Genomic DNA, 15,782 nt, shown 5'->3' with positions numbered 1-15,782 from the left:
GAATTTGCAGACAGCTGGAGTTTTTTGAGGTTAACAAACAAAAAAGCATTAAATGTCTCCTACTGTAACTCTGCGGCTCATTTTACTGAATAACTGCTGTAATCTCCTCCTGCTTTGTTCACATCTTCACTATTTGGTATCGCTCCATGAAAAGGAATGAGCTTCATTCTTCCTTTGTTGTGGAGGCTCGTACATTATTTTGTATTCAGTTTATATTCATATTCATATTTTTGTGTAACGCTCAAAACTCCTTAAACCCGTGAATAGCTCCTGGGTTTTGCATCGACTTCCTTTGACAACCTGCAACATTGGTAAATGAAAAATTAGATGAGAGCTTCTTTGGTGAGCTCGACAAAGGATCAGCACTTCAGTCACACTCAGTGGTTGTGTTGCCGATGTGTCTGAGGTACATTTGTCTCCAAAGCAGTTTCCAGACATGAACTCCAAAAGACTTCCAGACCCGATTGTCTGGACGTTCTCCAGACTTTTTCCTTTTTACATGTGAAGAAAGCAACGGGAAAATCCTCGGCTCATTTGGTTGAGCTGAGAAGCTCTCACACCTCGCTGTCTGGCCAAATTAGCACGATCCCCCTGCTGTCTCGTTTCTATTACTGCGGATCATCATCTACAGAATCATGTGACCAGGGAGTGAATGCCCACCATATCCATTCCCATGGCAGACAAAAGCCAGATGTTAGTGGGTGTTAGTGGGTTTTTGACTAGTGGAAAAGTGGCTTTATGAAACGTCATCAAAGTGCCCATCCACTCGCTGTGAATCCTCCAGATAATATGCTACTGTTGCTCGCATGGAGCCCATGTAGAAGCATATTATCTGGAGGACATTCTCGGATATTCTCCGTGGTTTTTACTTTTGAGCTGGCGGGAAAAGTTACAGTTAAACTAACTGGCCTCTGTTTTCTCACCTACAGCCCCTCCAGATACTTTTGGGAGACTATCCAGGGTTCAGTTCATATAACCGTATGTGACCGTACACACATGCCGTAAGTGCTCTAACCAGCCACCGTCAGCCGGACAACGCCGCTGGCTTAACACACTTGTCACATTAATCATAGAGTGGTAGTTGTGATTTTGGTTTATTGTGATGTAGGGAATGGAAAAGGAAGTTTCCATTCCGAAATGCTGGCGTTAGCGGACCAATCACAGCCAAGGGCTATCCGTGGGCTCCCCGCCATTTCGACGTGTAGTTAGAAAAATGAGAGCTGCACGAAAAGCTCTCCGAGGAGCCGCGGAGAGGCCCGGAGAGGGCGTTCAACGTTGGAGAAGGCGGTCCTATCTGTCCGTGTCCGTCAAAACGGAGAAGCATACATTGGCCTTGAGGCCTTTAGGCTGCGGTGGGCCGATGGAGGTTTGCTGTCCCAGCCAACGCTGCAGCACATGCTTGGGCGCGTTACTCCTAATTTCATCACCGCCCCCAATTAATTCTCAAGATGGCATCTGGAGCATCTGCTCGAGGAAGACACTTGTCATCACTTTCCTGTAGTCGAGCAAAATTTAAAGCAAGCTCAAAATGTAAAGTAAGCTCTGCCATCATTGCTATTCTGAACCTGCTATCCGCATGTGCCCCACGAGCAGGTTCGCCGAGACCCGTCTGCATTACAAATGGGAGCGTCCTCGTACTTAAATCAAAACCAATCATTTTAGATAGGTTTGACCTCACCGTGCTGCCTGACCACATCCCTCCCCTCCCCACACACACACAAACACACACACACACACACACACACAATTGTCTCGGATCCATCATGTTTTGTGGTGTAAACCTATTGACTTGTGTTTCTTTGGGGACCTATTCTTGGCCGGCCTCCAAGCGGTTCAGTTTCCATCCTCTCCCCATCTTTCCTCTGTCTCCCATAAATCAATGTGATGTAATTGCATAAACTCCCTTTCCCACAGCTCGGGCCTGAAGGCAGCGTGTTCTCAGAGAGAGAGCGGTTCAGTGTGGCCGGATAACCTTATCTCCCCCCCCCCCCGATTCCCACAAGTGCCCGTCTTGTGAAAGTTTTATTTTGGCCTTTAAATATCTGTGTTTGCAGAGTTTCTGTCACCAGCGATGTGTCGATGCTTTATGCATTCTAGTTCCGAGCAGCAGAGGCTGTGGAAGTTAACTTTCTCACAGCTGGTGCTGACTGTTTACATCTGGCTTTTCACTCTAAGCTCAGCAGATTAAATCTCATTTCTCTGAGTGCTTTTTGTGTTGAGCCAAGCATGATTTCTCCTGACGTCTCCCCGCTTGCAGCTCCCTCAGCCGTTCGCAGGAATGTTCCTTAAAGCGCACTCCTACGTTTTCACGAGATTGCACCGTGGAAAATGTCCAACCCCCTTTTTCCACATTTCAGTCCCTCTTGGCGTTCTCTTGAGACTCACTCAGAAGCAGGATATCTCCTCAAAGAGTATCTTCCAACTCTTAGTCCAGGCAGTAACAAGTTTGGAGTGAACCAGTGTGGAAAGGTGTGTTTCCTGTTGTTTTTTTTTTTGGTGGGGGGCAGAACTCAAACAGCTGAGAATTCATCTTAATGCTGGTTTCATCTTCCGCCGCTCCAGTAATCCTCCTGGCATCTGTCCCGCCCTGCTCTGCCGAGGAACACCAGTGATAAAAACCATGTTTTTGCACCTAATGCAGAAACACATTTCCAGGCTCTGTGGCCATTAGCGCGAGGCCTGCTTGATCGTGCGAGAAACAAAAAAGCATGAGTCATTTTCACTGCTTCCTCCCTCCTTGTGATGTTGTGCGGTTGTCACAGCTTGTTACCTGCTATCACCACAGCCACCGCATACAGGCGGACACAGATGAAGCATTTAGAGGGATATGGGGTTCTTTGGGACATGTGGAGCTTTACGAGGAGGTCCCCGTCCTAGAGGGCCTGTGGGTGGAGGAAATGATCCAGATGCGAAGCTTCCAGCTCTTGTAACCCAGTGGGACACCTGCCCTGCTGCTCCCGTATGCAGCCCCCAACCAGATCCACAAGGAAAGAGGCTAACATGGCCCTGCATGGGAGAACGCTGTTATACAAGCTGTTGCATTCCGATTTTCTATGCAGCTTGTGCAATATTTGTGTCTTGGCTTTCATTCTCTGTGACAGCGTTCTGCTTTCCGTTTCGACGGAGCACAATCACCGCTGAGCTGAAGTCAAAGAAGGTTTTCGCTCTCAAAGAGTTTGTTGCCTTGGTTGCTTCTCAGTTCACTGGAATTTAAACTCATATTAAGGACAAAGTCATTACTTAAGTTTAAATTGTGTCTCGAACATTAATAGTTCTGAAATTGACATAATTAACAATATAAAACTTGTTCCGTGCTCCCACCAGGGGTTTAGAAGCTCAAGAAAACCTTAATTTGATTTGATCTAACTTGAGATAAACTGGATCTGTTAAACGTCTGCTCATCCTTTAGACTGTTGAGTACTGCTATTGTTAATGTTACTCTAGTTACAGCTGCACACATCATTACCTGAGTGTGTAGGTGGAGAAAAACACATTAATGCTAATAACGTTTTATTTACGTTGTATAATGTTGCATTTGTTTTCATTAGGGGAAAATAAGACTGACCTTATCAGTAATTTATTTTAGCCTGTGCATAATCATCTGTATAAGATCAAAAAATATTGTCTGAGTAATCTCAAGGTCTGTGAACAGTCAAATGTATTTTTAATTAGATATTTGATTTGATGTGATATCGATTCTTGTGTTATTCAGCTGTAAGTGTTACAGTTTGATAAATATGATTTAATATTTATCTCTCATCTTTTAACCTTCATAATGTAGGAATCCTCGTAAAAATGGCAGAGAAATGTCGGAGTTGGAGAAAAATAAGGCACATTGAGCTGGCACTTATTGAAAGCTCTAAGCACGAGTAAATAATGCCTATACTACATAACATAGGCTTTTTGTGTCGACAGCAGTGATATGAACCCTAAAGGTTAAAATTGATGCAGAAAAACGAAGGAATATCAGAGATTGGCTGGGGACTGGGCTGTTCAAAGTGACCAATGGAAGGAGGCGAACATCAGCCACTGCCTCCAAAGTCTCAAAGCGAGTGACTGCTTAGTGGTGTTGAGCAGACCAGCAAACCGTAGACCAGCAATCCATTCACACCAGCAGTGCACATGGATTGCGTTCAAGACTAAACTAATGCCATAGTTAATGTGTTATTGTTAATGTCTTAGCGAAGGTGGTCATGAACCTCTAAGATAATGTGTGAATTCATAGTTTCACCCCCCTTTCTTTTCCTCCTCACTTAGTTCAACATTGTTTTCAGAGATTGTCATAGATGTATTATGAAACCAGTTGACATGGCTATTGCAAATTAAATAAGTACCAGATATAAACTAAGAAGCACTCTAGCCATTTTTCTCTTTCTGTTTACCTTTGTGCGGAATGAGCACCATGTTTGTTCTCATGAACAAAATAAGTTTATTGTTTATTCAAACCAGCCTTTTCATTGCTGTGTTTGAACATATTAGGAAACAGTTCTTTGTCTCAAATAAGCCCAAATACAAAATATATATATAAATATATTTGCACTGGAATAAATCCATCACACATACTTACGCTCATCGTGTTGAGTTTCAGACCGGTGTTGGTGTATGAATGTAGTCGTTAGTGTTTACGGGTGTGGTTAGAAAGGTATGCAGTGATATCCATCAGAGATTGGAAGCAGACCCACTGGGCCTCAGAGTTTGGGCTGAACCAATGTTGTAACTACTTGGCAGAAATCCAAGAGTTGCTTCAATTACACTTTCTTTATTAGAAATGACAATATAATTATCCATATTATATAATAATACAGTTTGTACTTTTTCTTTTTCTTTGGCATATCTGTTTGGTACAGACGGTTGTTAAATGTCAATGGAGCGAGGACGAGATAACCTAAAGCAAAAGTCAGAAAAACAAACTCAAAGGCCCTACACTAATTTTAATTTTGAGAATAACTTGCATCAAGTCACACTGTGCAAGGATTGTTTTCACTTCAACTGCATTGAGACGTTTACCACATTGTTTTTAGCACATTATACAGCCTCATGAATCTGTATCGGGCAGCAGGGTCAAGGTGAGGGCACAGAACACATCCTCCAAAATAACAGCTAATGTTCCAGCTAAAGACTTTGTGCTAATGAGTGTTCTTTGCTACAGAATCTGATTTCCACAAATATACAGAACAAGCCGCTGCTCTGTGGTACTTTAGTCAAACTGAAATGAGGCCCTAGAAATGGTTAACAGATGTGTTCCAAACACATGTTAAAGTGGCTGGTTTGACTTATAGGACAACAGTGGCCACGTATTTCTATATTCAGTGTCCTGTGGAAAATATTAAACAGGATACCATGTGTTTTAGTGCAGCGTGCCACTGATCGCAAAGTATTCAAGGTGTAGTAGCATGCTATAACTGCACTACTTTGGTAAACAAACCAGTGCTTCTCTCAGACATGCACTGAACTCTGGACATTTCTTTGAAAAGTTTTAGGAGGGACTGCATGTGAGAACAAAATTCCCTATTCAGTATCTTGTGACATTTTATAGATTTTCTTTCTGTCATCCCCCCTGTTAACATTGTCCAGGAATCGTCTGAGTGAGCCCATGTGAGAATACAGCAGGAAAATGTCCAGGAAATGATGTGTTTCTAACAGTTTGAAGAAAAGAGAGAATATAAATATCTCAGGATGAGAGAGAGATGTCATGCATTTAAAAACTGCCGGCGAAGATGTCGACTTAGAAAAACAACAAGATTCTATAGCTTTTTTCAATCAGGGCCAACGGCAGTGTCAGTGTGCTCAAAAAAACAACAACATGTGAATTCCAGAGTTCAATCTATAGGTCATGTCCTCGGTCCTGCACGCTCTGCCCAGATACCAACCCAAATTTCCCTGTTATTGTGAACGAGTCTGACCTGAACAATCTGCTGCTGGATTCTTCATATGGAAGAAAAACTCCAGAAAATGTCCAGACCCAATTTTCTGGACATTTTCCAGTTTTCATGTCTGAAAATGGATAAGCAGTTTCTTTTTGTTGAGTTCAACATCCTGAGGCCGTAGGACTCGTAAACAAACTTTTTGTGCTCGCTGCCTGGATCTTCATCTCAATTCCTGTCTGAGTTGGAGGCTCTGTGAGCTGCGCGCTGCACAATTCTCAAGCTTTACTGGGCTTTAGGATTTAACTGGGATAGAAGTGGTTATCATGCTGCGGCGAGTCAGCTCACTGAACCTGAAGGCGGGGGCATTGGCGAACAAACTGGGGAGAGTTTAACAGCCCCAGCCCCCTCTGTGTGTGTAGTAATGAACTCTTACCTTGGCTTGGAAGGCTGCTCTGCTGGTATCCTCACTGTGTTTTTGTAACCCTCGCTAAAAAAGCCTTGCTCTTAATTGTGTCCCGTGGGGCCCTGAGCTCTCAGTATTCACAGCCTTTCCTGTCCCTCGCGCTGATCCTCCCCCTCTCCCAACCTTAGGCCCATCATCCCAATTCGACAGGTCTTTCCTCTTTAATCGCCCGACTTCAAAGCGGCATAGTGATGCCCCCCGGCCCCTGGCTCCTCTGAGACAGGGGGCTAGCCTTGGGGTCCTGGGAAGTGGAGGGAAAGTATGGTGGTGTGCAAGGCAGCAAGTAAATCTAGACAGGCGTGGGTTAAAAAAAATAACAACAAGTAGTTGTGTTTCTGTATTTCGTTAAGGTGTCACCAGTGGGCCGTCGGTGTTGTGCAATTATAGTAGCGGGTTGCAGATGTTTCACAGAGTCGGTGAACGCCGACACTTTGCCCTGTTCTTTGATTTGGACGTGTTTGCAGAGGTGAGAGATGCAGGGCTGCTGTCGGAGGAGCCTGCCGCACAGAGACGAGGCCTGGCCAATGTTTGCCTCCGATTCACCAAGGCGATGGACAGTGTCAGCTTTCATCAGCATCACAGTTTCACACGTCCAACAGGTTTCAAGGGGCTCCATTCCTATCAGGGGTCTATCTAGCGCGAAACATTTAACACCGAGAAAATAGGGGACTGCGTAATGAGTTCCATCTGCGTTTTTTTATGCCGGAATAATTGTGTATTTCAAATGAGCGAATATAGAGTGTCCCTACTGTGGCGTGCAGAACAAAGAAAAACCGTGGCTTGGCTGTGACCAGAGAGAGGAGAGGAGAGTTGAGTGATTAGCTGTGCGTTGCCCTCTGATCAGAGCTGGGATTGTTTCTCCATCGTGGTAGTTTATCTTTATCTCTGATGGTTGACTCACACTGGGAGATCAATAAATCCAAATGGGATGAGGCGATAATTCTGCCGCAGCATTGCCCTCATTAAAGCGGAAGCTGGGGAGATATATGGCAGCTGGCAATTGCCCTCGTTCTCATCTTTAGAATATTAGAACTTGATGTATATGGAATCTGTCAGACGCTGGCTGCAGATCAGAGAGCAGCGCTGACATCCGGAGCTGTGGATTTTTTTTCCTTTTATTAACTGTGTTTATGTCTGTTTGATACAGAGCTTTGAAGGCCTCATAGGTTATGCTATGTAAATATTGAGTTGTCTCTAAATCTCAGATGTTTGCTTCCCGTCAACGCTGCTGAGAAATTGAGGTCACACCCAGCTGCGAGATGTAGATGGAGGAATGGTCACTTCCTCCCTCGTTTTCCTGTCCCCTTCCTGTCCCCAGAGGAAGTGTCGCTGGTCAGACTACCTGCTGTTTTGTGACCTCTGACATTGTAGCCAAGGTTGCCCGTCTCAATGGCAGGATGAGGTGACTTATGGAACACAAATGAGTCCCTCTAGCCTACACATATACCGTATAGACTTGAATCTTACCTGTTATTTCGATAACAGGAAAACGTGTTAAACCTGTGGTGAACGGAAACAGACGAAGGCACGGAGAAATGGTGGTGGCACAAGCAGTCTGGCTCACACCTCACTTGCTTTCAGACAATGAACTTACTGACATTTTCCCCGAGGGGTTGCATGTGAGAAAGCAAATGTCAGTTGCTCCCCTACATTTTCCTGAGCTTTTCCTGCCAGCCTCCAAGTACAATGTCAGAGTGAGCTCATGTGAGCTTACAGCAGGATAATGTCCGTAAAATCCATAGCAAGCGTGTGGGCGTGTTGATGAAACAATACACATATCTCCTGATGCCATACAAATAGAAGATGGATATGAAGTTTTCAAAAGACGTTTGAAAGATGGTCGTTGTGTGCTTTAAATGATGACGTGAATTCAGCAGAGAAATGGATACGCCGAACGCGTCTGATGGGAAATTCTCTTTCCTCGTTCCTCATGTGTGAGAAGCAAAGTCTGAAAAAATGTAGGTGAAGAGTTCACCTCTTAAAAAGGCTCGACTGAAAGTAAAGTTTTGCATCAGGAAACGAAAGAAGACCTGGAGTTTCCAAACTAACATGAGGCCGGTGGTGTTTTTCAGTTCTCAGTTTTCGGTGCTGGGAAAGAGTAGTGTGGACTGCAAAGGGAAACACGGCAACAGGGATGCATTTTTAAATAACACATATGGATGAATCCACTCATTGGACAGGAACCCTCTGTTGGAGTGTACTGGCGCCTTCCATACCTCTCATTGCTTTATGGCGGCTGCAGTTTCCTCCGCTGTCTCTATTGTGAATTGAACTGTACATCCTGTTAGTAGAAGGGCATCATTTGTAATGAGCTACTCTCTTGCATAGTGGATGGATGTTAGTGATGCAATAATATTGTCAGAGCCTGAAATATCAGCAGAGGCTAATCATTGAGAGGCTGCATTGATGTTTAAATTGCCCACAATGCTCGTGGGCTTAAATGTCAACGACAAGTTGGCGAGAGAGAGATTCATTTAAAAGCCGAAGCCGCTGAGTGGATGTAGATGAAACCTTTTCTCTAGTGTTGAGTCGCTCCCCCGCTTTGTTGGACCCTCAGTGGCCTGGCCTTTCCAGTCCCCCTCGAGCGTTTGTCCTATTGTTGTGCCTTCTCAGCCGTCGGCGCTGACGTCTCTCCTCAGCCCCCATAACTGATTCAATGAGGCTGTGCCATCCTATTGGGCGCACCGCTTTTTTCCCCGTGAAAAGAGCTCCATGGAAACCAAAACATAATGCAGACCCTCAGCTCTGTGGCTCTCCGCCGGCTAACAGCCCTCTAACCAGGCTTCAGGATCAAACGGGACCACTTCGCCGCTCAGCACCGGATCACAGATATGATGACGCTGCTGTTGTTCCTGACTGACTCTAAATTAAAGGCTGTTGCAGTCTTGTACTTTGCCTGGGATGTGTTCACCCGGCCATATGGAGAATATGTAAAGTAAATGACTTCTTCACTGAGCTGCGCGTGGGTCTGCTCACTAGCGTGTGCAGCCACTGTGAAGATGTTATTGATTCCCCTGCGCATGTTCTCTGCAGTGTCTGAATTCAAGGCTGTGAGATAAGGGAGGGTATCATTCCAGTGCATCTCTCCACTTCTACAATTTTTTTTTTCCTCCAGTTTCCTCACTCGGACTTTGATTGCCTTTCCTCTAGATATAATCAGCGCTGTGTATTCTGTGTGGGGGAGGGAGGGTGTGCGGCTACCGCTGTCGGTCGGCCTCATCGTCCCTGTGAATCTGATGTCTGCTGGCAATATGGTGTGTCGGCGCGATGGTGCGGGCGGCTCCATCAGCCAGAATACTCCTGAGACATTCTCCATCCACGGCAGAGAAAAGCCAGCCTGTAGTTTGCCATGCATCGTGGCAGGAGCTGCATATTGTTCATGCCTCCGTAGACAGCCCTCGCCACATTTTGATGCGGCGGTTGTCAGTGCCAGTGCTTTGAAACCGGCTCCCAAGTATTGTCAGTCAAAACTGATCTGCTTACTATTTTTGCACGTATAGAAGCTGGAACACCAGCGGTTTAATTGGCTGTTATTGCGACGCGGCTATTTTCAGCTGGAAGACACTTCCAGCTGAAAAGTGGCGAAAAGTGGCGAAAAAGTTTTCAGGCTTTTATGCTTATTAGACACCCTCGGTTGGAGATGTTTATTACAGGCCAGTAGGTATGGTAAGAAAGCAAGGGAGTCTGCTTCAAGTGAATAATGCATGAGTTCAGATGCTCATCAAGGTCACGTCAGTAGCTGTATGAGGAGGCCGGTGTTTTGCAGCTTCTAATAAATGATAATTAGCTGTGCGAGAAGGGACACACACATTCTTCAAAGCTTCTTTAGGTTTCACATGGTACCTGCAGCACACGGGCCCGTCTTTATTCTGTCCTTGTGCATTTTGCCTTCCAGCCGCGAAGTGAAATATTCACAAAGATAAAACGCTGTTGCAGTCTTACATTAGCTCACTGCTGGGAGCGAGCGCTTCATGCATAATAAATGCCAACTCTGTCATTTTAAGTGTCCTACAATATTATTTTCTGTGCTTTTCTCGCACCCACTCTTATTCTGCTTAAACGAATTACTCATACCATCACAAATGTGCCACTTTTCTTTCTCCTCGCCGGTGCCTCACTGTTTTGTTTTTTTCTACCTCATTAGCTCAGTCCTGACCTCTGCTTCTTCTTCCCTTGTGCTTCTGTCCAACAGCCCATGAAAACAGGAGAGGAGAGAAAACAGAGAGAAGTCATCAGCTCCGTCTGAACAAAGGGGAGGCACCAGCAGATACAGATGGTATGTCATTCCATCCAAGCACACAGGGCTTCGGATTAAAGAAAAAAACATGTATCTGCAGCACGTATTCCTCTGTGAAATGTATTTTTTACCCTCAGTTTTCCCTGCGCATCTGTAACGTGGGGGGAGTTGCCGAGAGTGATTTCCACCGAATGCAGCCGTGATTCTGCACCGGCGGACACGTGTTAAATCAGTGAGAGAAATGGCCGAAAGAGCTTGTTGACAGACTCTTTTCAGTAAGATGCTGACAGCACAGGTGCAAAGCCATTGTCACTGTCAACGCGGGAGGCGCGGAGCTGCACGGTGCGTGGAGCTGGTTCGGCAAAGGGGCAGACAAGTGCTTTTGTTCCTTTACCGACACAGCAGGCCCGGCACTGGGCTTTGTTGGCTTCTGATTTTCATTGGCGTTTCGTAGCATTAGTATTCCAGACACGGCCGAGCAGCAGACATGTATAGATTGAGAGGTTAAAGGGGAGTTTGGAGTCAGACACGTCAGCTGTAATCAGTCAAAGCACATAACCGCAAAAGCAGCCGACCAGACAAATATACACTTGCAAATGACATGTACGATTATATTCTAGAGCCATTCTCAATTTTCGAACTATTGTCTAGAATAGAACTGGTTTATTAGAGTTTGGGTCTTGCTTTGTGAGTTTTCATTATGATAATAAGATTGTAAGTAACTAATTAAATACTGAGACCTGTGAACATTATATTATTGACAAAATAAAACAGGCCAGATTGTTTAAGAAACACAAACAATAAGACAACCGTACCAGTTTTAGTTTTTACTAGAATGGCACTTAGTAGAGTGCACACCTCCACCGAGGCCCAACAGTCCCCTTATGTCCAGTTGTTTTTTCAAAAACAAACAAGATATTTGGAGAAAATAAGAAACATTTACATTATTATCTGTCAAGTATTAACCAAATCCAGTACAGTTTACAGACTGACATAATACAAAACGTTGGGTGTTCACTGTCAGTTTAAGCCTCAAATAAAATTGAATTAGCATTTTTGTTGATGCCCCATAATGCTTAATTAAAGAAAGTAGTGGACAAATCATCCACACGTGTCTCGAGTGACCTCTTGTGATGGGATCTCACTTCCCTCCTCGGTATGCAAATAAACAAGAACATCAGCAGAACTAATGTGTTGTAGTTGTTAAACCGGCAGGAGGCCACAACAGACTCCATGTGCCTAAACTGACAGAAATGAACGATTCAACTGGATCTTCTCCACGGTGTGTTCCAGGCAACCAAAAAGCTCTAGATAGTTGGATTTACTCCTCTAATGTCCCTCCCTTAATCTGTGGGCTTTTTGAGAATTTCAGATGCTGTGGAAAAAGCAGATTATACACGATCTGAGAATCCTGAATGAGCTTCGTAAATGTTTCCTCTTACACAGACTCATTCCGTTGTGCAGACATTGGTTCACCGTGCCCCAGGACACATTTCCGTCCACACTGCCAAAGGAATGTGGCCATATGTGGCCCAGACCACCTCAGAATGTGGTCAGTGACATCTGATCTCAGTGCGTCCTCAGTGCGTCTCGAGTGCACTCACACCTGTAGTTAGAACCGTCCACTTCTGATCAGATCAAGCAAGATTAATCTTCTTAATCAGGGCCTCCGTCTCACCACATGTTCTGTCTATTCTCTGTTCTATAGCTCTTGATCGTTTTAAATCTTCTTCAGCAGATTGAACATTTGAGATTTTGCCCAGCTCTTGTTCATGTTGGCTCCGAAGTTGAGAACGAATTTCATAACTTTTTTGGATCTTAGAAAAAGAAGTAGGCAAAATGCACTCATGAGAGGGGAATGGAAATCTTTACATCTACAGCAGCAACTGAGGAAATTCCCTCCGCAGGGTAAGATTGTGTGATACTGAATTGAGATAGATACAAATAGGACCTAGGGCGTAATAAACCGGAATTAACTTCAACGTTTTTTGATAAATACACACAAAGGCGGTTTACCTTTTGTTTTCGAAACTAGAAGGCCAACGCCCTATCCCCCCATGTTAAAGAAAGTGAAAAGAGAATTCCCAGATGCGCTCCCTGATTTATATTCTCCAAAATGTAAGAAGTTCATCCTTGGGTCATGCCCAACCCCCCCACACACACACACATTATTTCATGGAAATCTATTGAGTAGTTTTTGCATAATCATGGTAACTGTGGCCTGCAGAACAAAGTCTCTTGAGACTGGTTATACTGTTGTTATTGCTGTTTGCTGAGTGTGTGAAGGTGAAGGTTCACATGTCTTTCTGTAGTTCTGAGGGGACATTTTGTTTCAAAACCATCATTGTGACGAAACCATCACTGGTCCTCAAAGGATTGTTTGAGTGTTAAGACTTAGTTTTAGGGTTAGGGTTAGAATTAGGTTTAGGTTAGGCTTACGCAATTGGTTAAGGTTATGATAATGGGTTAGGGAATGCATTTTATTTATGAGTGTCCTCCCTACTTTAAAGTGACAAGTGTGTGTGTGTTGTAACAGTAAGTAAGTCAGTAAGTGATAAACCAGTTCTCTGCTCCTCTACATAGGGGGACTGGCTGTATGCTAACTAACATATGGCCTTGCTACAGGGTGTGAGTGATCGCTCATTACACAAATGGCTGGCCAGGCTGCCCCCCTGTCGTAAAGGGCCTGGCTCCGCTCCCCTTTGTTTTCCAACAGGAACTAGTGCTAAGTGGAGATTCCAAACACCACTCCGCAGACAAAGGCCACTCTTACCCCATATCCGGGTTGCCGTGGAGACCAAGGCCCTCAGTGGAGGCCTGGACAGATTCCAACATGTGCTCAAAACTCCCCAATGGATTTCACAAAATGTCGTATTTGACCCATTAGAGGGCAACAATTCAATTAGAATCTCTTCCAATTTTCTCTTCCGTTTTTTTTTTATCAGAATTTAGTGCACACTCGTGTGTCCATGTGAGTTGGGTGTACTTGTGTTTCTCCCCCTGAGGCTGAAAGTGTTGTCTTTCCTCAGATCTCCCTTTTGTTTATTTCTAGGCCATCTGTGATGTAAACGCTCTTTATATGGAGATTTCACAGCTACAGCAACCTCGACTCAACCGACATTTAAAACCGAGCCTACATTTCAATGGTCTCTAGCCTGAGGGTCAAACGTTGGTCAGAGCGATGTTGGGGAGGTTATTGATTGGATTTTTCAGCAGTTTTTTGAAAAACAAGGAACTGAAATTGATTCTCGTGACTCTGACATAACAATACGATTTTGGCTGAGATTAGAGGAACTGAACTGAAGGAAGAATATGACCATCGGGCAGAACTAGAAAAGTGAAAAATGTTAGGAAATAATTCTGCCCCTGTTGTCACCACAGCAATTACCAAGCATTTAGTTTTGAATCGAGATGTAACTCAATTTTGTGAAAAGCAATGTGTCATCCACTGAAGCGCCCCGTGGGAAAAGCCCGAGCTGAGTCTTAACAGGCGTCTGGGAAGAAGTGTTTATGTGGTCATTGTGTTGCTGCTGCCTCATGCCCTCACTAGCAGACAAGTAGCGCACTGAGAGCTGGAACTCCGGGGGATCAATGCATCATTGACCATGTGCCTGGGCCTGGTATTGATCCGGCTCTGTGCAGCCAGTTTGTATCTTCACTCGGCCAGATAGAGGTGCTGACACAATTAAGGGAGGATCTCTGCTTTGAGAGGGCGTGGATCACACACACACACACACACACACACACACACACACACACACAGGGTTGTTCAAAATAACCCCCAAAAATCTCCTCATCTCAATCGCATGTCCTCTCGCTTGAGTTTGAAGATGCCAGTGCCCCCCTGCCTCCCGTGCCTCTTGCATAAGGAACTGCGGAATCGATTTCACTGTCGGAGTGTGAGCAACTGTTCATACTGAACCAGCAGCTGGATGTGTGCCCAGTCGGGATGTCAAGAATGTGGCCTGCGGTGCTGTTGACAACACATGGTCAGTGCGTCTCTGACTGTGCATTTGTTCATTCCGGGAGCCTTCTCCAGAGTTAATCAGCCTGTTGTTCAGGAGTGTGTCAGCTGCCTGGTCAGAGGGATTCACACTATCTCATTTACCAAATGGGGGGGGGGGGGGGGGGGTTCACAGCACATATATTGGGACAATGCGTTTAAATGATGAATGGCTTTGCGAGGCAAAGCAGATTAATCAGTGAAGGTCTGCTTATTTTTCTCTTTTTTTGTTTTTGCGAAACTAACAATGCCTGTAATGTGCGGACGCTGGTAATGTTCATCAATCCTACGAGTGTACGGTAAAAAAACTCATTAAGCTGAGTTTGCCTGAGGGGAGAGAGAACTTGTTTGTCTCCTCCAGAGGTTCTAATACCTCTTTTACACCGAAATTAGTGGCTATACAGAGCTTTTTTTAAACCTGGGTAAAAAAAGGCAATCGTGTCCTTTTGCTTTGAAAGTAGAGGAGTTTATTTTTCTGTCAGTGTTTTCCCCTGGTTCGTCCCACAAACGCTCTCTCACCTCGCCGTCTTGCCAAATTTGCGTGTTCAGCCGGGTGTCATGTTTCCATTACTGACAATCGGAGCAGATAGAAACCTGTGTCTACATTCTCATTGCAGACAGAAGCCAGATGTTGGTGTGTTTTTGGTCCAGTGGAAAAGAGGCCAGGCTGCAATAGGACCCTCACAACAATTGCTCATACGTCCATACAACACATACGTTACAGTTTCCTGAACTTCCCCAACCCGCCTGAGTTCGGATGCTCTGCTCTCTGCGGGAGCTACACCCACACACTCATGTACTGGTTCGCCTTTGAGCTACTTTCATGCACCGTCTCTCTGGGGTTGTTCCCTGTTGTCTGCGAGGTGTACGCCCTCTAAAGCAGCGTACTCTGCTATAGCTGGTTAGCATTAAGTACATTTCAAAGCTCCTCAGTGTGGCAGCACAGCCCCGGGCTCATTCGCTCCTAATTGGAGGTTCATTAAGGGACATGGTGTCCCTCAGGGGAGCCTCGCTCGCTGCCACATTAGCCCGTCCTTATTTGGTATTTTGGGGTGTTTGTTATGCTGTGGCTGATTTAGAAATTCATGGAGAAACATGAAAATGGGTTTTTAATTGAGATAAAAGGTGATGTGGCACACGCGTGGTCGCTCAGTGTCACCGCCGGGGAGTATTAGCCCACTCTGGAGAGAGCTTGAGAGTGGCATACAGTAG

General features: G+C 45.0%; 1 protein-coding gene across 1 annotated transcript in view; it reads left to right on the top strand.

The window, feature by feature from the left end:
• Positions 1-15,782, top strand: part of tspan18b (tetraspanin 18b) — a 38,545-nt gene that overhangs the window by 12,037 nt on the left and 10,726 nt on the right. The window contains exon 2 of the mRNA XM_062390747.1: positions 10,523-10,606. Coding sequence (XP_062246731.1) covers positions 10,604-10,606 — 3 coding nt within the window. The 5' untranslated portion in view covers positions 10,523-10,603. The remainder of the gene's footprint in view (positions 1-10,522; positions 10,607-15,782) is intronic.

This window comes from Platichthys flesus, chromosome 6 (genome assembly GCF_949316205.1).
Source record: "Platichthys flesus chromosome 6, fPlaFle2.1, whole genome shotgun sequence".
In the NCBI taxonomy this organism is placed as follows: domain Eukaryota; kingdom Metazoa; phylum Chordata; class Actinopteri; order Pleuronectiformes; family Pleuronectidae; genus Platichthys; species Platichthys flesus.
Note: the sequence above shows the minus strand (reverse complement) of the source record. Positions and strands in the feature narration are given on the sequence as shown.